At 45.1% G+C, this 23556-nt stretch overlaps 1 protein-coding gene across 13 annotated transcripts in view; it reads right to left on the reverse strand.

Moving 5' to 3' along the window:
• The window catches only part of MTMR3 (myotubularin related protein 3), a 74648-nt gene that overhangs the window by 16526 nt on the left and 34566 nt on the right, over positions 1–23556 (reverse strand). For all 13 annotated transcript variants that reach the window (XM_039560837.1, XM_039560833.1, XM_039560835.1 and 10 more), the window contains 9 exons: positions 22348–22422; positions 21886–21975; positions 20204–20320; positions 14606–14688; positions 11995–12161; positions 9016–9112; positions 8086–8199; positions 2075–2280; positions 1759–1890 (listed from right to left, as the gene is read on the reverse strand). In XM_039560837.1, coding sequence (XP_039416771.1) covers positions 1759–1890; positions 2075–2280; positions 8086–8199; positions 9016–9112; positions 11995–12161; positions 14606–14688; positions 20204–20320; positions 21886–21975; positions 22348–22350 — 1009 coding nt within the window. In that variant the 5' untranslated portion in view covers positions 22351–22422. The remainder of the gene's footprint in view (positions 1–1758; positions 1891–2074; positions 2281–8085; positions 8200–9015; positions 9113–11994; positions 12162–14605; positions 14689–20203; positions 20321–21885; positions 21976–22347; positions 22423–23556) is intronic.

Below are 23556 nucleotides of genomic sequence, written 5' to 3' on the forward strand. Positions count from 1 at the left end.
TTTATGAAGATTCCCTAAGTCCTCAGAGCTCACTGGGTATTCCAGGCATGACTCCACAGCCCAGCAAAACAGGAAGCATTTAGCAAAGTCCTGCTGTATTTATTTCAAATGTTTCACTTCAGGTTACAAAAAGCAGAGTGCAAACCTATGGGAATAGGGATATTGCTGTGCTCCAGGTGCCAGAATGTTTGTAAAAAAACTGAGATGTAAAAGGACAATAGATGTGAAACACAAGTAATAGTTAAGTGGTAATTTAAGGATGTAAGTTATACAGATTACAGATTCCTTTTCCTAAGCATTCAAAAAGGCCAAAAGGTTGCTCCATCCACTGCTTTCTTCTGAGGGGAATGGTATGAGGAGGGATCACACATATGAGAAATCCTGGGAGCTCAGGAAAGCAGAAGATACATGGAATTACTTTGGATGTGCTCAAGCAACACTGGAGGCCTGGAAAGACCTAAAGAGGGCCAGAAAATACCCACTGAGTAGCTTTTCCTGGATTTAGTCTTCCCTCTGCTGTGATGCTTCAGTCTGCACAAGAATGAGCACACAAAACGACCATTTCTACTGGAGAAAAATAATCCGGATTCACAATCTGGGATACTGAGTGCTTGCACAAGAAAATTCAGGAGTCTCTGATGTTTTGTATCATTCCATTTCCCAGCTCTTTATCAGCCCAACAAATGCTGGGCCAAACACAACGAGAGACTGTAACTCCAGGAGCAGCCTCAGACAGTATCAGACAACTTCAGAGTTGTTTGTATTTTTACTGTATTATATCTAAAATAAAGCACAGCATAAATGAGCTGCTTTTATACAGAGAATGAAGCAAACCTGGCAACACCTGCAGAAAACTTGGCAGCAAAAAGCAGTACAGGTTTCATTGAAGGTGACAAGCTGCTTGAAAACCTTCTCCACAGAATTAAAGAACCAATATACAGGAAGAAAATCAAACTTCCTGTATACTCTGCTTTTGTGTTTTGAAATTTTATTCTCTGATGAAGAATGAATTAGCAGTTTTGAGGCAAATGGAAACTTCCTTTTTTTTTACTGGTGGTTACAAATCAAAATGCAGCTACTGCAGCAAAGATCAAAACAAAAATAAATGGTCAAAAGAGCTTTCGTTATCTTATCTCCAGTTTTTCTGTCTGGGATTTTTTTCCAGTTTCTCCACCCATGGAATTTTTACAGGCTGCATTCATACCCAACAGTGACCATAAATAATACCTTGTTTATAAAACCACCAATTCACAAGTGCCAAAGAACACAGAAAGTGGTGTTGCAACTGTATTACACATGCAAGGTGAGGCAGGATTGCAGCTGCTATGATATAAATACTGAAAAATGCTTCAGCTTTAGGAAAATTGCTGAGAAGTTGTATTTTGCACAACCATTCTAGAGTGTTTTTCTCCTCTGCAGTCAGTGGGTTTTACAAGTTCAGGGGTTTTAGACATGAGCACACCGGACACCTTTGTCTCTCTCTAGTTTATACATCTGACTCAGCAAGGGAAAGCTCTTCAGCAGATTCCACAGGGTTCAGCATTTGCTGAGCACTGTTGCCAGCTGGGTTAATGGCCTGAGAACAGACTAATTAACAGCTAAACCTGCCCTTTGAAGGGCTGGGTGCGGGCTGCCATGATCCAGAACGTTCAGACCGATGAGCAGTGTACAGGCAGTACTGAAGGGTGTCAGGGCAATTATATCTGAGCAAATCCCTTTGACTGATTTACTGGAAAACCGAGGAGGAATGTTGCTCACCTGGGCACTCACAGCCACCCCCCTTGGCTCTGTTGGCCACGGCTGCTGCGTAAGATCGCGCGTCCAGGATCAAAAGCTTCTGCGGCTGGATTGCCAAACTCTCTGCTCCTGAGGCATTGGAGATGGAGGAGTCTGGGGAGGAGGAAACGGGTGAAGAGCTCAGAGGATCCTTCTGACATTGGTTACAGCATGATTCACTCAGTCCCACAACGAGAACTGGGACTAAATACAACAGATTCAATCTGTTACAGCACCGGAGATTTCACTTGTACATAAAGCTCTGCCCTCTACAGAAAAGCAACGGTGACAGCCTTACCGAATTCCACATCAGAGAGGTCCCCTCCGTTGGAGAAATCTCTGGAACAATTCCCATTCATTAACTTGTTACTGTTGGACCTGGAGTCTGAGGCACAGGCTTTGGCTACGGACTGGACCAGGTGCTCATCGTCGGCGTTCCTCCAGCCCCACCAGCTCACCTCGGGCTGGCCGCAGCGGGAGATCACTGCCCCATTGCTCTGGTGCCTGCAAACAGAGGGAATACAGAGTTTACAGTCAGGATAAAGAGCACAGAAGGCACAAAAATTACAGTGGTGTGCTCCAGAAGCTTCACTCCCACCAGGAACCATCGTTCAGCAGTTATCCCCAAGCTGGGTTTCAGCTTCCCTTCAGAATGATGGCTGTGACTGCAGTCACTGACAGGTGAAAGTCAAAGCAAGGTCAGGAAGAGAAAGCAAAGCATCTTCTTGCTCAATATTGTGGCCTGTTAGCCAGTGAAAGCTGGGGAGTGTTTTGGAACAGCAGGTGAGGCATGAGAGAGGAATTCAACATGGATGAGGGAAAACTGAAAACACCCTAACCTGGACATGGCTCTCATCTCCCAGGAGGTGACATTCAAAAAGAATTTTATTTTACATGTCTAGGGAATCAGTAGTTATTTCCTTAAATCTGACCTGGCTTCTTGTACTACACATAAAGAACAGATCTGGAATAATTAAAACTTATTGAACCATTGCAAACACACTCAAAAAGATTTGAGGAGTCTTCCCTATAATCTGTTATAAAAAGAGGACTGAAATGTATTATCACAGTAATTCCACTCACTGCCTTTGTGCTGGCACATCCCCCTGCTGCCACCAGCTCTGTGACTCCCCAGTGACCAAAGTGTTTGCAGCTGGCAGAACAACCTTTTCCCTGACCTTGCCCAGCAGCACCCTGAATTCAGGGAGCTCAGCCCTGGAGGAAGGAGGTCCAGCTGCAGGTACAGAGAGCTGCAGGTGGAGAGGCCAGAGCAGCACAGACAGAACTTCTGGAGCATCTCAAAATGTTTAATCCCTGCCTCATGTCCCAGCTGAAATATGCCAGCACTCATCCACACTGCTCTTCACTATTTAAGTCAAAGAACCATAGAACAGTTTGGGTTACGAGGGATCTCGAAGCTCATCTCATTCCACCGTTCCTGCCATGGGCAGGGACACCTCCCACTGTCCCAGGCTGCTCCAAGCCCCAATGTCCAGCCTGGCCTTGGGCACTGCCAGGGATCCAGGGGCAGCCACAGCTGCTCTGGGCACCCTGTGCCAGGGCCTGCCCACCCTCCCAGGGAACAATTCCTTCCCAATATCCCATCCAGCCCTGCCCTCTGGCACTGGGAAGCCATTCCCTGTGTCCTGTCCCTCCATGCCTTGTCCCCAGTCCCTCTCCAGCTCTCCTGGAGCCCCTTTAGGCCCTGCAAGGGGCTCTGAGCTCTCCCTGGAGCCTTCTCCTCTCCAGGTGAGCACCCCCAGCTCTCCCAGCCTGGCTCCAGAGCAGAGGGGCTCCAGCCCTTGGAGCAGCTCCGTGGCCTCCTCTGGACTCCTCCAGCAGCTCCAGATGCTTCCTGTGCTGGGCCCCAGGGCTGGGGCAGCTCTGCAGGTGGGGTCTCACCTGAGCAGGGCAGGAGGGCAGAATTCCCCCCTCCCCTGCTGCCCACACTGTTGGATGAGCCCAGCACCCAGGTGGATTTCTGGGAATAGCAGCTTTTCAAGCACAGGTGCCTCCAGGCAATGCTGTCCTCACCCAGGAATCCCACCTGAACCCTGCATTTCCAAAGCATGCACATGCCAATTACAGTTCCTGTACGTTATGATGCAGGAAAAGATTTTAGAACCTCCCTGCAAACAAACCACCCACCTGAGCTTCAGGGCAGCCAGGAGCTGTTCAACTCCCTCTAATCAGGGAACCCAGAGTGCTGAGGGTCAGCTTAACCTTTAAGCAAATCTTAACAGTCTCAGCCCTGAACAGGAAGCCAGCCCAGCCAAAGCAGCCAATGTTGACTTTTTGGCTCTGAGCACTCTGATGGATGTTTCTGGAGGTGTGACAGGCTGCTTTGTGCTGTGCTGTCAGAGCTGTCACCCCCGGGTGCTGCGCGGCACCTCCTCCGCAGCGTCCCCGCGGGCACCGCGTGGGCGCCGCCGCCTCCTGCTCCTCATCCAACAGCAACACAGGGATGTGGCTCCATGGTGCAGAGCCTTCAAGTGATCAAACAGGCTGGGATACGCAGTTTGAAGTATTTTTCATAGCTCTTTTATAATTGTTTCATATAAAAAGCCTTCAGTTAGAGGAAGCACTGACACGCTGCGTTAAGCGAGGCGAAGGAAAAGCGATGCGAAGCCACAGCTCTTACACCAGGTGCCAGCCGACTGCAGGCACAGGGAAATGGATTTCTGCTGGAATTAATAGCCTTCCACAAACAGCTCTACCCATAGCAAATTAGTTCAGGAAAAAATACATGCCAATCACTGAAAGGCCACCTAGTTCCCCGCTACGCTTGCACAAATAAAAGAAAATAAAACATCATTATACGTGTAAGAAATCTATTTTGAACAGAGCAGCTCATTTATTTTTCCATATGTTCTCCCAGATTTCATGACTACCTGCTGCAGAATAATTTTCATAGGTTCATAAAGAGTTATATTTTCATCTCCAGGTCCTTGCCTTGCATTGTACCACAAATAATGAAGACTCATTAGGCGAGGAGATGAGCTCGTTGGTGGCTGTGCAGCCCCACCAGTGCCCTGCACAAATCTGCCACGTTCAGAGGTACCAGAAATCAGCACGCAATTCTATTTAGGGGCATACTGGAGGGCTGAGGAATCCCACTCATTCCAACTGGACTGGCCACAGGGATAAAGAACAGCCAGTGAGATGCTGAGGTCCCCAGGGATAGAGCTGGGATAAGAGGGCATCACTCAGAGCTCAGGAACAAAACAAACCAAAACGATTCAAAAAACTTAAAGCAAAACCTCCATGGAAAATTCCCTAGAGACAAAAAAACTTGTATCCCCCTGAAGAAAGCAAGAGTAAATCAGCATTAGGTAACTCTAAAGCCCTTTACAAGCTGTTGTAGAGCTGCAGGATGCACGTACACCTCTGCACAGGCTTCATCCTCCCTGTGTTCAAACCACCTCGGAGTACAATAAATCCCCCAAGTAACCACAGAGCAGAGAGGACTAAGGAAGGGTGAATTGCTCCCTGTACTGCATTTCTGAACTACCAGCACCTGTAATGGAAACCCCACGGCTGCAGTTCAGGGATGTAACTCAGAAGCAGGAACAGAATTTCCGTGTGCCACGGGATCCCTGTGCCTGGGTGGGTGCTCACCCTCAGCAGTGCAAGGCTAAAGAACACTTCCACACAGAGAACTTCCAGGGAGGCTCTCATGATGCTGTTTCCACAAGGTAGGAAGGGCTCTCTATTGTCCTCCCAAAAAATCCTAAGAGCCTTCTCCATGACATTGATTTTCTGGAGCCAGATTTATCTACATAAATTATTGTTCCCAGAGAGGTTGAGGCTGTGGCTGCCCCTGGATCCCTGGAGGTGTCCAAGGCCAGGCTGGACAGGGCTTGGAGCAACGTGGGATAGTGGAAGGTGTCCCTGCCCGTGGCAGGAGGGTGGAATGAGATGAGCTGTAAGCTCTCTTCCAACCCAATCTGTTTCAGTGACTCTATGAAATATGTGAAAAGGTTTAAAAAATTGGAAACAGAAAGAAAAACTGCAGGGTCTGGGTGTGAGATTTCTCTAGGAATTCGATCACTGAATGCAAGCAAGGCTCCTGCCAGTCCAATCTCCGTGGAGCACTCCTGGAGCTTGTCTCCAAATCAGCCTGCTTGGCTTTTCAGCCTTGACTGCTTCACAGGGACAGTGAATTTGCCAGTGTCTCTCTGGTCTCTGTCCCAGCGTTCTGTATCTGAGACAAGTGATTGGACTAATTTTAAAAAAATCCTGATTGCTTTTATTTCCCCTCAAGTAAAGCGAAAAGAGGTTTAGTAATGTGATCAATAATGAAACTAAAATCGTTAAGTCCCAAAATAATTTCAATGGATGAAAAATGTTGAAAAAGCTCTTGCCCTTATTCCTCCAAAAGTAAGAAAAAAAGCTGGGTTTATGGCTATATACATATATATATATATAAATATATATGGAATTCCAATCATAGAATGATGGAATGATATGGGTGGGAAAGTACCTTAAAACTCATCCTGTTCCAGCCTCTGCCACAGGCAGGGACACCTCCCCCTAGAGCAGAATGCTCCAAGCCCAGTCCAACCTAGAAATCCTCCTCCCCTCACTATTGTGAGCTCTATTAGAGCCCAGACTGATGAACTGGATGTCTTGAAAAAGCTATTACTAAATGTCAAGATAAGGACAAAAAAAAGAAATCAAAAAAGAGAAACACTTTTCTCTCGCTGATTTGAAGCTCAGCAATGAAACCCCACATGTGATTTACCACCCAGAGCCTCAGCAGAACTGCAGAAAATTGAACATGGGGACAGAACAATTTCCATCTCTGTGGTCTTTTGACTTTTCAATTGCTCTTCTATAAATCCCTGGAATGCAAGGTGTTCCCAGGAATGAGAACAAAGTGCTTTCCTTCTGTGCAGTGATGACAGGAGAGGGAATGCTGCCCTGGGGAAGTGTTTGAAGGTGAGGTGTCCCCTAATGATGTGACAACTGCAGAAAAGGCCCAAAAGCTGAACCCAAACCCACACATAAATCACACATTTCTCCTTTATACATAAATATAATCGATATACACACATTTAGTACTGTAATAATAAGATACACAGGTTTTTTAAAGTCAGCAGATGCTGGAAAGCATTTTTCCCCTTCCCAGAGCTAAGCAGAGGAGGGAACAACTCCTTCACCATTCCAAAAGAGACCACACTAAACCCCTTGGTTGTTTGGGAGGAAAAGGAGGAAAGACAGGAGGATTTAAAGATAATTTGCTGCCATGAGCCAATTTGTTCTGCTTTCACAGAACAAGAACCCTTAAGCTCAGCAAACAGTGTTTTGTGGCCTACAGCTCTCCTGCCCTTGGCTCCTCTGACCCAGGCTAAGGATTTGTCAACTTTCCTGCTCTCTGTGTTCACAGGGAATGGGTGCTGAGGCTTAGGGAATATCAGATTCATTATCTTTTTAATCCCTTTGTCATCTGATGTTTTAAAAAGATTTTAAAGATTTATGGGAGGATAACCACCCCAGGGAAGGGGCCACGGGATTAAGTGACAGGTTTATAGGATCATGGAATGGTTTGGGTGGGAACAGACCTTAAAGCTCATCTCATTCCATCCCCTGCCACAAAGAGGGACACCTTCCACTAAATAGGGTTGCTCCAAGGCCTGTCCAACCTGGCCTTGGACACTTCCAGGCATGGGGCAGCCACAGAATATCCACAGAATCCAGAATATTTGAAAAAACAGATGCTGAAATAGATTTTCCACTGAAGAAGCTGCCAAAACCCAGTATCTCAGACAAGCAGTTTTATTATGAAGAATTGCTGGACTCAATCTAAGGAAGGGTCTGTGTAATAAAAACTATCTAAAATATGGAGATAGAGCTAAACTGTACATTAATTTTTACTTTGAGTTTTAGATCTCCTTCAAGTAATTTTGGTATTTGTCCTTGTTTATACTGCAGTCTGAGAATTAGCCAGATGAGTCAGGGAAAAGCTGAAAGAGTACCCAGCCAGGGGGGCCATTCATCAGTTCTCCACTGATGTCTTCACCTTCCATTTTTTCATTTTCATATTAAAAAAATTTAAAAATCAATCTTAACTGGGGTGACTGCCCTAGGAATGATTTGCAGGAGATGTAAATGCTGAGTGCTCCTCCAGTGTGCGTTTGGAATTCTAAATACAACCCATTATTCCCACTCGGAGCGCACGTGGAGCGTCTGCCTTAGCCAGAGCAGCCTGAGCACCTCCCAAAATTCCCAGTTTTGACTTATTCCAGCTTTTCTCTGTCAGAACTGCCTGTTTCCAGCCTGGTGAAGGCTGTTGCAGCTGCTCCTCACCTGTACACCACGGCAGGGATGCGCTTCCAGGAGCGGAAGCTGGCCACGCTCTCCAGCTCCTTATCCGTGATCCAGGCGGGAACGATGATCTCCTGGGGGTAACTGCCACACAGCCTGTGGGGAAAGGGAGCAAAGTCAGGGATAGGGAGCAGCTCCAGACCCCCCAGAGAGCACAAAGCAGCTGTGGAGGAACCTGATGCCCCTTTTGCCAATTCCTGCTTCCCTGGATGTTAATAAACTCCCCCTTCTCCAGCATTAAATACGGAGGGATGGCTCTTTCTCCTTCCCTCCTCTTCCAGAGGCCAAGGCAGAGATTCCTCCTGCAGGGACACCAACCACCAGCTGTGAGTCATTATCCTGCCCAGGCAGAGCACTGACACTGCTCCATCACAAAGTGTTCCAGCTGGGTTTGCTCTGAGCAGGACCAGGGATCAGCCAGAACACCCCGTCCCCCCCGCTGTAGGTCACAGAGCACCTTCCCCTGCTCCAGAGCCTAAAGAGGACTTTGTCTGCGCTTTGAGTACCTCAGAAAGGGTTTTCTCTTACTTATTCATCCACAAATTTAACTCTTCCAAACGTGTTTGGTTTTGGGTTTTTTTTTTAAAATACATGTCTTTGTAGTAAGTTAGAGAGCAAGACACTATAAAAAAATATTTTAAAAAGTTCAAACTCCACTCTTTGCTCGCTAAGATCTCCCTTAGAATGCTTATTCTCTAAGAAGCCACATCAAAATCTGGTATTTCCAAGCCTAAAAATCCGTAGCAGCTAATAAAACATTGAGAAATTAAAAGCACATTTTTTTCTATAAACCAACAAAAAAATCCTAATTCTGATTGTCCCTTCTTTGGAACTGTAGAAGTTGAAAAAAGTTTCAGTAATTGAGTGTTTTGAGATGCAATTTGGCTGTGGAGGAGCAGCCCCATCACTCACTTGTACTTCTCATTGATGTTGGAAATCCTCCAGGCATTGTTCATATCAAACCCCATCCGCTCCACTTCATTCTTAAACCTGGAAGTTACATGTTCTCCTGGGGATCCAGAGCAGAGGGAGAAAATGAATGGGAAATAAGGAATTAAGATTCCTGCTTTGCAAAACAGAGAAAACCAGCACATCCCTCAGTCCAACCCCACCACCTGCATTTCACAGCCTCATTTTGACAATTACATCGATGGCTCTCTCTGGCCAACTCTCCAGAAACGCCAGAGTCCAACAAGGAGTTTTTCCCTGAAATTACCAACTTCTGGAAATTCGTATTAAAAAGAACAATGCTGCAGACCAGAACCAAGGACATCAACAAAGGAACTGAGATCCATCAGCAATCCAAGTGGGATGGTCAGAAGTTCAGAAGAATTTGGTATCAATGAGAAGAATGTGAAGCTCTGGTGAAAGGGGAAGACCTGGAATGTGCCCTGGAACATGGACAATCCATTGAATATGCATTTCCAGCTCCAGCTTTCCTGTATGGCTGGAGGCAGGTCCTGTCATTTATCCTGCATCTCAGTTTTCCATCGTAAATTGGACATTATTCCTCCATGAGTCATGTGCAGATAGGAAAGTAAAATGCATAAATGATTGTTTGACACATAGATCAGTCACAAGAGCCTCACAAATTCCTGGATTAATACATTAAAGGAAGTGCAATGAGCCCCATTTATTTCCTAGACACTTTCTTTTAAAGTCTCAAAATACAATTGAAAAATATACAGTGGCAATAAAGAATAAGAAGACAGAAAGTCTGGAAAATGAGACAAAATTTCCAAGTTTCCAGGGCTAAGAGAAGTGCTAAATTTAATGAGCATGTGAGCAGCACTAGATAAGTGATTCTGAAAGTCCATCCATTGCTTGTCTCTTTAAATTACTGTATCATTAAATCCTGAGGCAGAGCAGCACCCAAGGGGGGAAAAATCTGTTGAAAAATTAATGCTTTAAGTATTACATCTTTCCATTAAATATTTTAGAAAACCCTTAAAGTCTTTCAATCCCCCAGCTATCTGTAGATACACATTTAACTCCAAGATGTAAATGCACATGTCTGGAATGATTTTTAATGCCAGGTTACAGAACAATGAGAGATAAACAGAAATAGGTAAATTAAGAATATAGATGGCAGCCTAATTACAGGACTTAATTAATTACAGTGTTATACAGATCCTTTGTCAAGAGCAGAGGTGAAATTGGACAACACACTCCAGCCAGGCAACAACCTCTGTCAGGTTTGTTCTTGGCAGTGACTTTTTAAATTTAAAAACCCCACAAATCCTTTTGCTGGAGCACCACAAGGATGGGCTTCACCATCAGCTGCTCCTTAAAACTTGTGCTACATCCTTAAGGATTTTTTTGGATAGCAAATGAGAATAATGGAAATATCCCCAATCAACACTGCTCAGCCCTGGTGGGTTTTAAGAGAAACACATAAAACTACATGAAAATGAAATATTCTGTTTGATTTTTCCCTCTTAATTTTTAGCTACTGTGAAGCCACAGGTTTTCCTCTTGGAAAGAAGCCCCACCTTAACATTTAGTCCATTCCTCCTGAACTGCTGGTATTTTAAGAGGCATTTTGAGCCAACATTGATAATGTTTAGAAGCATCCCAATCCACTCTCAAAATGCCAGGAAAAGCAAGCTAGATATTTTGTGGGCTTGTGCTTCCTATTAAAGCTGACTCTGTGAGCGACAGCCTGGATCTCTACGACAGACACTGCTAACATATTTTTCCCAGAAAATGTGTTCTGTTGACACTTGGATGGATTTTGAAGCACTTTGGTATTTTTGTCTGTATCTAGCAAACAATGGGCTCCTTGGACATAGAAGAGAAATGACAATGTCTTGGGATTGACTTCTTCAACTCCATTCACACTGATTTATTTCAGCTATAATCCAGCTGTTCGAAGGAGAACATCTACCCCCAGCCACAGGCAGCTACAGGGAGGTGAAGTTATGTTAAAGAAAATTATTTGATAGACAGAGCTGCAAGAAAAAAAGTTGACTGGTAGAAGTTAATAAAAAGGTAAATGTTGCTTCTTATCCCTGCAAGTGTCCGAGGCCAGGGTGGACTTGGAGCATCCTGGTCTAGTGGAAGATGTCCCTGCCCATGGCAGAGGGTGGGATGAAATGGGCTTTAAGGTCCCTTCCAATCCAAACCATTCCGTGATTCCACGATTATCCTAAGCTAGCATTAGGCTGAAATCTTCCTCATGAAGCGAGGAAGAGGAGAGTCAGCAAGCCTTCCACAGGTCTGCTAGCTCCCATTTCCCTAATTTAGTTAGGAGGGAAAAGCCCTGGGTGTGAAACTCTGCTCTGAGGAGTTTTTTGGCATTTTCCAGAAGCTGCTAATGAAGTGTGTGAACAGGAACAGGACCAGGGAGCTCCTCCTCCCACTGTGTGATCCCTGCTCCTCCCCAGACACCACAGACATGAGAGCCTGTGCCCAGCTCCAGAGCAACCAGGACAGAATCCCAGGAACATCTTTCAGCCTGGTAACTGGGACACTTCCCTGAGGCAGTGAATTGTGACTGACAGGAGATCACAGAGGGCCTGGAAATCAGATTTCTTAAACAAGTGTTACAACCTCCAGCTCGCCAAGTTTGAGCTCTTATTTACTTGTGGGCTTCTAAAGCTTTCCAGCAAGGATGCTATCCCACTAAAAAAGATCACTGCCTGTGGCTGTGAATGAACCTCAGGAGCAGCTCAGGGGCTCCCTTCTCCTCTCCAACACCCATCTTGGAGATCACTGTTCCAGACAGTTACAGAAAACGTGGCAATCAACCCAAAATGGTTTAGACTGAAAGCTGCTGCTGTGGTGAATGAAGGTATGGTTACACCTGGCTGACTGAATCCAATCCACCCCAGTAACTCCCTGGGGATATCCAGGTGCTGCTCTGGTGATCCCAAAGGTGTTCCCACATACCTGGCCGACACAAGTCCCCGTGCTGCTCCTTTTCACTGGCATAAACCTCCATGCACCAGGCATGGTAGGCAAAGGAGAACAGGTCCTCTATCTTGGACGGGGGGCGGATGGCATTGTTCAGCCTCTTCAGCCAGTCCTGACACTGCTCAAAGGTGGAAAACTGACACCTGTCCAGACACAAACATTCCATGGGTGATTTTCAGTAAGAGATGCTGCTCTAGAAGGTGACAGGCTGAGCATGAAAAGGTCTGTGAGAGCACAAAGTGAGGGTGAACAACTTATTGACAACTTAGTTCTGCTTCCATGTGCACTCTAATGGGAAGTAAAAATGAAACCTGGGGATATGAGTAAGGAAACACATTTAGGGAGTCAGGATTAACTGAGCAGCAACGTTCTGTGACTGGGAATAACAGTGCCCTGCCAGGAATGAGGGGAACATTTCTCCATGTGTTACCTATGAAACCCAGGAAAGATCACTGAGGTCAAAGACAGGAATGTGTTACAGCCCCTTCTCACCGCTGGAATCAGGGGGAAACTCAGAAAACTATCCCACACATTATAATCTACATAATATAACTATAACCACAGTCCTGTAAACAAGAACAGGCTGGGAGAGCAGGAGGTGTTCACCTGGAGAGGGACTTGGGACAAGGGCTGGAGGGCCAGGACACAGGGAATGGCTTCCCAGTGCCAGAGGGCAGGGCTGGATGGGATATTGGGAAGGAATTGTTCCCTGGGAGGGTGGGCAGGCCCTGGCACAGGGTGCCCTGAGCAGCTGTGGCTGCCCCTGGATCCCTGGCAGTGCCCAAGGCCAGGCTGGACATTGGGGCTTGGAGCAGCCTGGGACAGTGGGAGGTGTCCCTGCCCATGGCAGGGGTGGAACGAGATGGGTTTTAAGGTCCATTTCAAACCCTTCTCTTTGTGGCTTTGTTGGGAAGCACAGACTGAGCTTTGCCCAATGTTACAGACTAACAAAAAGCAGAGAGAATATTCCCTGCACAGGAGAAACAAACCTTTAAAGCAGTGCATTAAAATTACATTAGCTTTTCTTTTCAAAGAGGATTCCTGGACTCTTTAGAGTAAAAGGGTGGAAATAAATCAGTGACTTATTTTGCTCTGACATTTTTCTTCAAGATTTTATAGTTATTAAATATTGCCCAAGTATTTACATTCAGCTCAGTCCAAGTGCTGCTGGTTAATGATGGCATCTGCACTCCCTCGGGGCAGATTTATCACCCCTACCTGCAAATAGCTCAGAGCCACAATGTGGAAAGAAAAAGCCATGTCCAACATCTCCCAAGAGTTGTGAGGAACTGCAGCCTGAGGGGTTTATTTCTTTCCCATCACTGACTGTACAGCAAGTCCAGCCTACTCGCTGAGACTGGATAACTCTCCATTAAATATTCAAACTCAGGCAAGATACATCTCACCCTAAATTCTTTCTAAATTATTTTGAAGTTAGTGGTGCAAATAACAAGTATTATCTTTACTTGAATTCTACTACTCAAAATACAAAGTTTGCCCATGAAAAAGAACAAGAATATGTTCTAAATCCTCTGTCTCAGTCCCAAACTTCACCATCTCCCAACCAACCGTCACAAAGTCCTCAGTCTTGGAGATGCAATTTTGAGAGGAAATTGATAAGGAAGGCAAAAATACAAACAATCAATTTGTATTCATTCTACAATTGAAGGGAAATAACAAATTAATGTAGGGAGGAAAGGTGACTTTCTTAAATGTCAAGAGCTACAAGTGAAGAGGAAGTTAAACATTGAATTCAAATTAAACTAGGTATTACTTCTAAAGTCAAATCAGTCCTGGTGAAAAAAACAGCCTTTCAGGAAGCAGCTGACCTGTTAAACATTCTGAGTGCTCGGAGATGGCTGGGACTCCTTTCATTACACAAAAGGTATTGCCAGCAAACATTTAATCAAAAAGAAATGTTCCTTTCTTCTTAATTAAAGTTCATAGATCAAAATTAATTTCTGCAGCAGAAAAGTAAAAAAAAAAACCAAAACAACCCAGCTAAGGGTAGCTCAGGCTGGGCAGCTCAGAGAGTCCCGGCTCAGGTCTGGAGCCTGCAGAAGGGCAGCCAGGAGGAACTGCTGGCTGCACACCTGGAGCTTCCCTCACCTGCTTTTCCCTTATTCCCTCACTTTCTTTTCCAGCAGGTCACCATGCCTCAAGGATAGTGACTGTACCCTCATGGGTGTTGAAAATGCAGCGTGGATGAAGCCTCCAAACCCCAAATCTTGATTAAACACTTCTCCAATATGTGTGTCAGTGGCTTTATCTACTTCTGTATCTATTGATTTGCATCTATCAATAGATCTATAATACATGATAACTGATTATAAAGCAGGGAAAACACAGTGAGACTAAAATTAACGTCAGAATAAAACCAAGATCAGCCACGTGGGCTCAGACCAAGGTTTGCTGCTGTCCTGTATCACAACAATCAGACACACAGCTCACCTTGTATAAAAATCAGACAAAATAAAAAGCTTTTGAGGGAAATCAAGTAAGAAACCCCATTTCCTTGAACCATCCCAGCTGCCCATGGCACGTGGAAGGCAAATTTCCCCCCCCTTTAACACTGAGCCTCTCCTACCTTATAACCTTGCAGTCCTTGCAAGTCAAATGAAGCTGGAATATATCCCGGCACTCCACACTCTCGATGAGCTGCAATGGAACCTGCAATTAAACACATCACATTATTTGATTTCAGCAGCAGTAACAGCAATTTCTTTGCATATCTCACAAGGATTTATTGTAGGCTACATGGAGTCTGAAGAGAGGAAAACAACAGAACCCAAGTGGAACCACTTCAGCAGCTGTGGAGCTTGGTACCAGGTATTCATATTCCAGCTCCAGTCCTGTGTAGCCCAAAAGCCTTAAGGGATCCCACGGGAACAGCTGAGAAGGCTGCAGGAAAGGCAGCAGACATCCAAGCTCCTCTCTCATGGAAGCAGCTTTCTCTCTTATAGGTCCAAATTTAGGAATCTTAATATATTTTTAGCTGTTGGTGATCAAAAAGAACCGCCAAGCAAGATCCCCTCAACAGACTGTTGCAGTCTGGATGCTTTTCTATGGCAATATCCCGTATTTCCTCCTCAGGGAAAAACCCTTTGGCCTGTTTAGATCAACACTTGTGATGGAGCAGCCAAATTTAGAGTGGTAATGTTGAATCTTTCACATTAAAGTGCAGTTCTATACACTGCTGTTTCCTGGCATGTTTAACCAGCAGCAGGTTGGTCAGAGTATATGCAAATACCTTTAGAGATGAGAAAACCCACAAGATGAAAATATTAATTGTCAATATTATTTTTAGAACTTTACCTGAGATGGGCAAATGTACATTATTGTCTTAAATGAACAGAAGTCATAAATAACTGTCTAAATTTAGCTAATACCTGTAATGAACATGAAGCACAAATCTGTTTGAATTGTTTAGCAGATTATATGGACATTGCACAAGGCAATAAAACCTCTGCCAGCCTTTAGTAACATTCCAATACCCTGACTTTCGCCATCACAGGACTAAGATCCAGCAGTTTAAGGTCTGGCTTACAAAATCTGGGGATTACAAGATGTGGCTGTAAGAGCCTGCCCTGCCAGGGCCTTTCCATATGCTTGGGCAAGTCCTTGAAGGTCACCTCCAATCAAAGCTCCAGGATAAGGAATCAAGACACCATCTTCTCAGGCACCAGAAAGCTTAAAAAGTACCTGATTTCAGTGGAATGAAAAAAAGGAAATTAACTAAAACCAGCAGGCAAGGAAGAGATGTCTCAAAAATACAAACCAGGGGAAAACTTCTTCTGAGCAGGGAGATGCCTGGAGCAAGCTCACGGCAAATGCTGTGCCCAGGAGAGGGATGAGAACTCTGCTGTCTCTGGGGAAGGCAGGCACAGCTCAGGGCAGCACCTCAGACAGAGCCCAGAGGGTTCTCAAATCATTGCCCACGTTCACAGCCCCCAGACACAACAGGCAGGGATTTTTTAATGCTCAGCCTTTCCCTTGCCCGTGTCAGACCACAACCAGAGGCAGCTCTGGGCTCTCTAGAGCTGGAGAGCCACCAACCCTCCCCTGTGATGGCCAGCAAGGCTGGGACAGGGGAGTTACTCTGCTCCTTCTGTTGTAACTGGACATTAAATGACAGAAAATCCATGGCAAGAGGGTGTCTGAGCCCGCAGTCCAGTAGTTTGGATTTTCAAATTTGCATTTCAAATAAAGCTGGAACTTGAATTTCTGTCCATGTTTTCAGCACTGGCACTGGTTGAGATCTGTGACAGAATCAGTGACATGAAGGGGGCATGAAATGAGGAATCCCTCCTGTGAGAGAGCCCCTTTGCCCACCCCTGAGCCCTGCCTGACTGTGGGTGACTCCACCAAAGCAGCAGAGGACTGAAATGCAGCACAGACCAGAGCAGGTGCTCTGTTCCACAGCTGATCCTGGTATTTCACCTGCTCATTCCTTCCAAGCCTTCTCCTGCTTGATCCCGGTCTGCCAGGCAGGTAAATTGTCTGATCAATGGACAGGAATGGGGCTCAGATTGGAGAATCTTCCAGAGTGTCTTCATGACTGGACAGCCCCACATACACCTAACAACAATTCTCAGGAGGAATTTCTACATGGAAAGGGTGGTCGGGCACTGGAAGGGGCTGCCCAGGGAGGTTTGGAATCCCCATCCCTGGAGGTGTCCAGGGAAGGACTGGATGTGGCACTCAGAGCTCTGGGCTGGGGACAAGGTGAGGATCAGGCACAGCTTGGACTTGATGGCCTGGGAGGGCTTTTCTAACTTAAATGATTCTGAAATAACTTATTTAAATCTACCACTGAGTTCAATGGCACCAACATGGGAAGTAAGGCATCTTTCCCAGCTAAGAGTCCAGACTTGCTTTTTAAGTCCAGTGCTGCTTTGTCTGTTAACATCTTTTTATTCCCCAAGCCCTGTTTTATTCTGTTCTTTCCCATGTCCATCTTCATTTAAGCAGTTCTTCACCTTTTCCCTCCTCCTGGCATTCTGCTTGTGGCTCCTCTTCCTCCTGTCCGCACTCTAATGACAAACTAATTCTTCTCCTCCTGCATTATTTTTAATTTCCTTCTTTCAAAGTCACTCCTTGTTCCCTGCCCTTTCCCTGTGCCCTCTGCTCCCCAGCCATCCATTCCCCTCCGACAGCCCACCAGCGATTCCCTCACAATCTGCAGGTTTTTCGTCAGGACAACCTTCCCATTAATCTTTTTAATTTTCCTTCCCACTCATAAAAATCTGTCCTCTGGTCCTCTTGTGTTTTCAACCTCCTTCCTAGCCATTATTCTTCCCCCAGTAAAGCTCTGTGGAATTATCTCCCGTCATTCCCTCCCTCCCTGATAACCTTCCCTTCCCATTGCACATCCTTCAGGCTGCTGCCATCCAACACCCAGAGCCCGTTCCTGGAAGAGCCATCAATTCTATCTGCAGGCACTTCCCTCTAATAATGGCATGGAAACCAGGCAGGGAGAAGCAGTCATTTGTGCTTTTAGAAGAATAAACATGCATTGTTATCTGAGGCAAACTACATCCCATTATAGGGAGTACAGGAGCATCCTGCTCTTGCAGTATCTCCTGACTGTCTCTTATTTAAAATTATCTCATTTTAAATAACAGCAACATTCTACAACTCCAACTTTTTCTTTTTGAGGGGTTTTTAAAATGATTTTGACTGGAGATGTCTGTTATCTAAGAGCAGTACAAGATAAATTTAGAGAATTACAGCTCTGTAGTTAGAAACAGCACAAGTTCCATTTTCAGAGCTGAAACAATCACGCCACGGCCCAGTCCGTGCCCACAATTCCCAGTGGGATGCAGTGGATCACGGCCAGACTGCTGTAAGCACGAGTGAGCCTGGGAGCTGGAATTGGGATCTCCTCCTTGTTTTCCCACCTCAGAGCTGGAGTAATGTCAGGGTTATGGTACAGGCTGGTGTCTTTAACAAGCACAAGGCCAAGGCTGGGTGCTGGGTGTCCTGGAGCGTGGCATGAGGTGGCACATGGAGGCACTGAGGGTGCAAGGACAGCTCTGAAGGGCTCCAGGGTGGAGGGAGTTGAATCCCCCCCGGGGTTCATAGAACCCATAAGGAGTGTCTGAAGCAAATTTTTGCTTTTAATTACAGCTGATGACACTTTGGGTTTGTCTCGAAGGCCACCTCTGAGCCTCCTCTGCTCTCACAATTGTGCTCTGAGCGTGACTTTGGGCAGCAGGGCCTGAGGACAAGACAAGGATTATGCCACTCTCCAGCAGAGATGAACCACAACAGCTACAAACATGGGGAGCATCCCAATCCAACCATTTTTCCAAGCAAGGGAAAGCTCACACTAAAACTCACCTCCTCATCAAAGCCTCCCCCATCATGACTTTCTTTTGGTACTGTGGCCAAAATCCATCATTGGGAAGAGATTACATGCAATCCATGCCTTCACAAACTCCACTAAAACGTTAATTCTCCCATCAATGCAATTAGCTTACAGGGAGGAAAGTGATTAGACAGAAACACTCAGCAGCTGCAAAGTTTGACATTTTCTTAAGGAATCAATAGAGATGGGCCTGGGAACCAAACCTCCCCTGTGCACCAAGAGATCCCTGTCGAGTCTGCACTTTTATCCCGTGGATAAATGTAAGTCAACACTCCTGAATGTCATAATCCCCCCAATTTATGCATGGTCTGCGGGACCTTTTGTTTCTGCATTTGAAACACCATGTTCCTATTAGCACTGAGATCTAGGAAATTATCCATGGGAAAGATCTCCACACACAGCCCTTTTCTGCACTGTTGCAATGGGAACATTAACAACTTTGAATGGATTTCTTTCCCAGCCCAGGTGATCTGGAGCTCTGTGCTGCTCACTGAGGTGTCACAGCCCCATTTTCACAGCCAGGGAATTGTAACCAAACAAGAGGGAAAAGTCACAGACCAGGAATGAAGAATTTCCTACAGGTATTTGCTGAACAGCTGAGGTGACTTAAAAACAGCAGGAAAGAATCAAGGTGAATTCAATAAAAAATTACTCAGTGAAGATTTAAGTTAGACAATCACCATCTGATCAAGAATTTTGGTCAACAATTACCGAAAGGATTACTACTCCTAAAATGAACAATTTAAATATGGTTCTTAATTACTGAAGAATGTTTTATCCTTAAAGGCATTGCAAGCCCCCTCTGCCCTGGATTTCAGCAGAGTTCACAGTAAGTTATTAGTGACAGTCATATATGGTTACAAAGAATGATTTATATTCTGCTCTACCTCATCCACTGATTGATTATTTCTGGTTAATGATGCTGATGATAATGAGTTATCACACAGAATGAGAGGGCAGAACACTGCATATGAAAGTCAGGGAAGCAAAATTAACATGGGAATATTGACAAACTTCTGGGAACTCTTCCCTGAACACAATCAAGGAATGTGATTTCAGAAAACATCAATTCTTGGTACTGATCAAAACTACTGAATTGAAAACCCCTACAAAGTAATATCCCTAATTATCCTAAGGACAAGAAGTGTAGCACATGCACTAATGGCTTCTCTAATAAAGCAGCTCCATCATTCCCTGGCATTCCCCAGGACAGGCTCTTGACTTCCACACTGGAAGTGTCCACAGCTGGTGAGACTGGTCTGTGTGAGTGCTACAGCACTGCCAGGACTGTCCAACACCATTGAACTGTGTCTGTCACCACAGGAGGTGGAGATGGAGCCACTTTAAGGAATGCACACTTGGAATAAAGCTCCTTAAAGAAATGCATTGAAGGTGAGGTCAAGGACTGCACTCAAACCACCCAACATCTGGCACAGATCAGCAGCTGGACCCACTTGCACCTTCTGAAGCTCCAAGCAAGGCACAAATCAAGTTTTAAGTGCTTCAAAGGCCCCTTATTAGGAAGATTGATTATTTCTCCACTGAGCACATGCAGAGCTTGGGGACAACACGTGGCTGACACAGCCAGCTGTGAAGTGACCACCAGGTTGAGTGATGTGACATTTCCTTATGACACCTGATTTTCAGAGCAGCTGAGTCACCCCCTTCAGTGCCTAAATATGTATTTATTGCCCCTGAGAAACGGGATTTGAACATCAGAAAGAGATTTTTCATTATTTAACAGAGGGGATCACCACACTCTTATCCTAAATTCTGTTATTCCCACTGAGATCAGAACACCTGGACAGAACCTACATTCACAACAGATTCCTTGAATTTGATGTGGAGCCTGTAGTTGGAAAGGGCAATGATGGCATCCTCTGCTCGCCCCACGTACTCTGTGCTCTCCCCGTGGAGCTCAATGAACGGCACCTGCAGAAAGGCAACAAAAATCTGATTTCAGAGACCATTTCCCAAAAATCTGCCCCTCCTGCAGCACAAGAAATCAAACAAAGCCTGCTGAGAATTCAGCGCCGTTATTGCTGCTAAGGAGGAACATCAGGTAGGGTTGGCTCAGAGGTTAAGTGCAGCCTTTTTCTTAAATGATCCCTTACTTGATGTTACTTTTCCTGAGTGGTAAGTGCCTGGTCAGGGAAAGCAATGAATTTTTATGAAAAATATCCTCACACTTTGGCAAGCAGGCTGACAAAGCGCTTGATTTATGCTCTCACTCCTTACTTAATGGAGAGTGGCATTTCCATAATGTTATTAAATTCATCCTAAAGTAGGCAAAACATCCAGGATGAATAATGTTCCCTGCTATTTCCCCACTTTCACCCAGCAAGCTCAGGTAACCAGCCTAGACTGGATCCCTAAATGCTACAAAGCTGAGCTCAGTTGGACAAATCAAGCTTTTTGCTCCCAATTTCTCACAGTAAATATGAATATGCACAACAAGCTGCTGCTTTAGAAAGTCAGAAAACCTGGAGTTCATTACACCACACATGGAAATTGTCACTGGTTAATTATAACGTGACTTAAGCCCAGTTTAGCTGAACTGGGTGGAAAGTGTAAATGCTCAGCTTGAAAGCAAACTGGTTTTACACCAACTTAGCTTGAATCAAATAAAAATATTTTATATTACAATGAAACAAACTCTTCAGTTGATGTAAGAGTGTCTGCATGGAGCCAGGCTGGGAGAGCTGGGGGTGCTCACCTGGAGAGGAGAAGGCTCTGGGGAGAGCTCAGAGCCCCTTCCAGGGCCCAAAGGGGCTCCAGGAGAGCTGGAGAGGGACTGGGGACAAGGCATGGAGGGCCAGGACACAGGGAATGGCTTCCCAGTGCCAGAGGGCAGGGCTGGATGGGATATTGGGAAGGAATTGTTCCCTGGGAGGGTGGGCAGGCCCTGGCACAGGGTGCCCAGAGCAGCTGGGGCTGCCCCTGGATCCCTGGCAGTGCCCAAGGCCAGGCTGGACATTGGGGCTTGGAGCAGCCTGGGATAGTGGGAGGTGTCCCTGGCCAAGGCAGAGGTGGCACTGGATGGGTTTTAAGGTCCTTTCCAACCCAAACGATTCCATAATTCTGTGGTAAATTATTTGAACTAAACTGATTTCAAAAGGAGGTTTGGAAAATGAAGAAATCAAAAAATATCTATTTTTGTGCAACAGAAGACTTTGGGCTTCACAATAACCAGATACAAAGGCAGTGTTTATTCAGCTTAGTGCTGATTTTTCAAAACAACAGAGTTCTAAACAATGGAATAAAACCTGACACTTGATTTTAGTGCACAGGTAGCAGTGATATTTTTCAGACCCTTGAAGGAATTTCTTTTAAAAAAATGCCCAAGTTCTCTGTCCTACCAACAGTACAGGAGTATTTAAGAAGAAAATGAGTTTCTGTGCTAATTGTGAATTAAAATTCTACAGGAGAGGCCCGAGAATCCATAACCAACTGAAGGTAGTGTGATTTTTACTGGCAAGGAGCAGTGTGGTCATTACCTGAAGGTTCTCATCCTCTCGGATCAGCTGCTTCCTGGGAAAAATCTGATTAGCCTGGATGCATTCAAGGCTGTGCTGAGTCTCTTCATCCTGAGGAACAAAGTGTGACAGTCACCCACAGCCGTGGCACCCACTGCCACCTTCCCCAACCATCCACAGCCAAGGAAAAGCTCCCACAGGATGAAGTGCCCAGAAAGTTCCAGGAGCAGTAAGTCACTAAAGTTTCTAAACTCTCCAACATGAGCCCTCAGACAACAAATTTGGTATTAGAAACAGGTTTCCTTCCTGCAGCCTGATTAATAGTCATTAAAACGCTGTAAGATTTATAGCAGCATTAGGAAAAAAGCACTATCACTATGCTTAAAACTCAACAACCCCACACATAAACATCTATTCCCTAATGTTCTCCCCATTTTAAACTCTTCTGCTCTGTCACAGACCCTACAAAGCCCCTTTGCTTACCATGACAGGCCCTGGGCAGGAGGAGGAATCCTCGTCTTTACTTGCAATACTTTGAGGCTCTTGACTTACAAAAATCTAGAAAACCAGAAAAGTATAATGAAATTTCTTTTGGCAAATAAATACAAATTAACTTTTAAAGACTGTGAATGTAGCTGTTAGAAAACTGAGAGCAAACAGTAATTATGAAAAGATGAAATCCACAGAAGCTCCCTCTCCTGAGAGCCAAAATTGTTTCAAAATGTGTCTGGTTCCTTCTGTTCATCCTGAAAAATTAGCTTTGGATGTGCTGCTGGGAGAACACCTGTCTGAAGGCAGCAATTAGACCAGTGTTTATATAATTTAAATTAAAACATGTTCATCTTTCTGGATCCCCTGGAATTTTCTCCCGAGTTGTTTGCAGATAGTGAATCACAAATCTGTGGGTTACAAACCCAAAGGGATCGCTGGGATCATTTAGGCTGATCTGGTATGAAACACAGGGTCTGGATCCTCCTGGAGCAACCTTGTTTCACCTTTGGCATATGAACTGGAATTCTTACTGGGATAAAAATCCTCATTTTACACTCATGACTCTTTTTGGATATCCACGGATACATCCAAATACCATTTTCCTGCACTGACCTTTCCAAGAGCTCCAGATCACACACTGGGGACTTGCTCTCTCCAAGCAAGGTTGTTGCCTACCCAACAACCCCCCAACCTTTGATAATTTGCAAATTTTCTGGGAATATTAACAGAGGTTTATGCAAATCACCCTATTAGGGACTTAATGACTGAAGTGACTTCAGGAGTCACAATTTGATTTTGAGATCCAGGAAGGTTCTTCTCTTTTCTGCTCAACCAGGATTCACTTAGGTATTTTATGGGGTTTGCAGACTATGGCACATAAAAGTTCCAAATGAAAATACATCACACGAGTCCAGCCAGTTCTCAGTTCATATCTCACTTTACTTATAAATATATTTCAGATTATCAGTGTTGAGGCTGACAGAGAAAACCACTTCAATCCATCAGCTCACAGCACAGCAGCATTGCAGGGAGCCCTGAACACATCCTGTGCTTTGTATGGAATATGGACAGAGGGAAAAGGAGCAGCAGATGCACATTGAGGATGTGCACATATGTGTGTTTGTGAATGTATTTATACAAAAGGAGGATATTATGAGCAAAATTGAGCTCAAACTGACATGAATTCACTAAAAATTAATG

The sequence above is a fragment of the Corvus cornix genome, chromosome 15 (genome assembly GCF_000738735.6).
Source record: "Corvus cornix cornix isolate S_Up_H32 chromosome 15, ASM73873v5, whole genome shotgun sequence".
Classification (NCBI taxonomy): domain Eukaryota; kingdom Metazoa; phylum Chordata; class Aves; order Passeriformes; family Corvidae; genus Corvus; species Corvus cornix.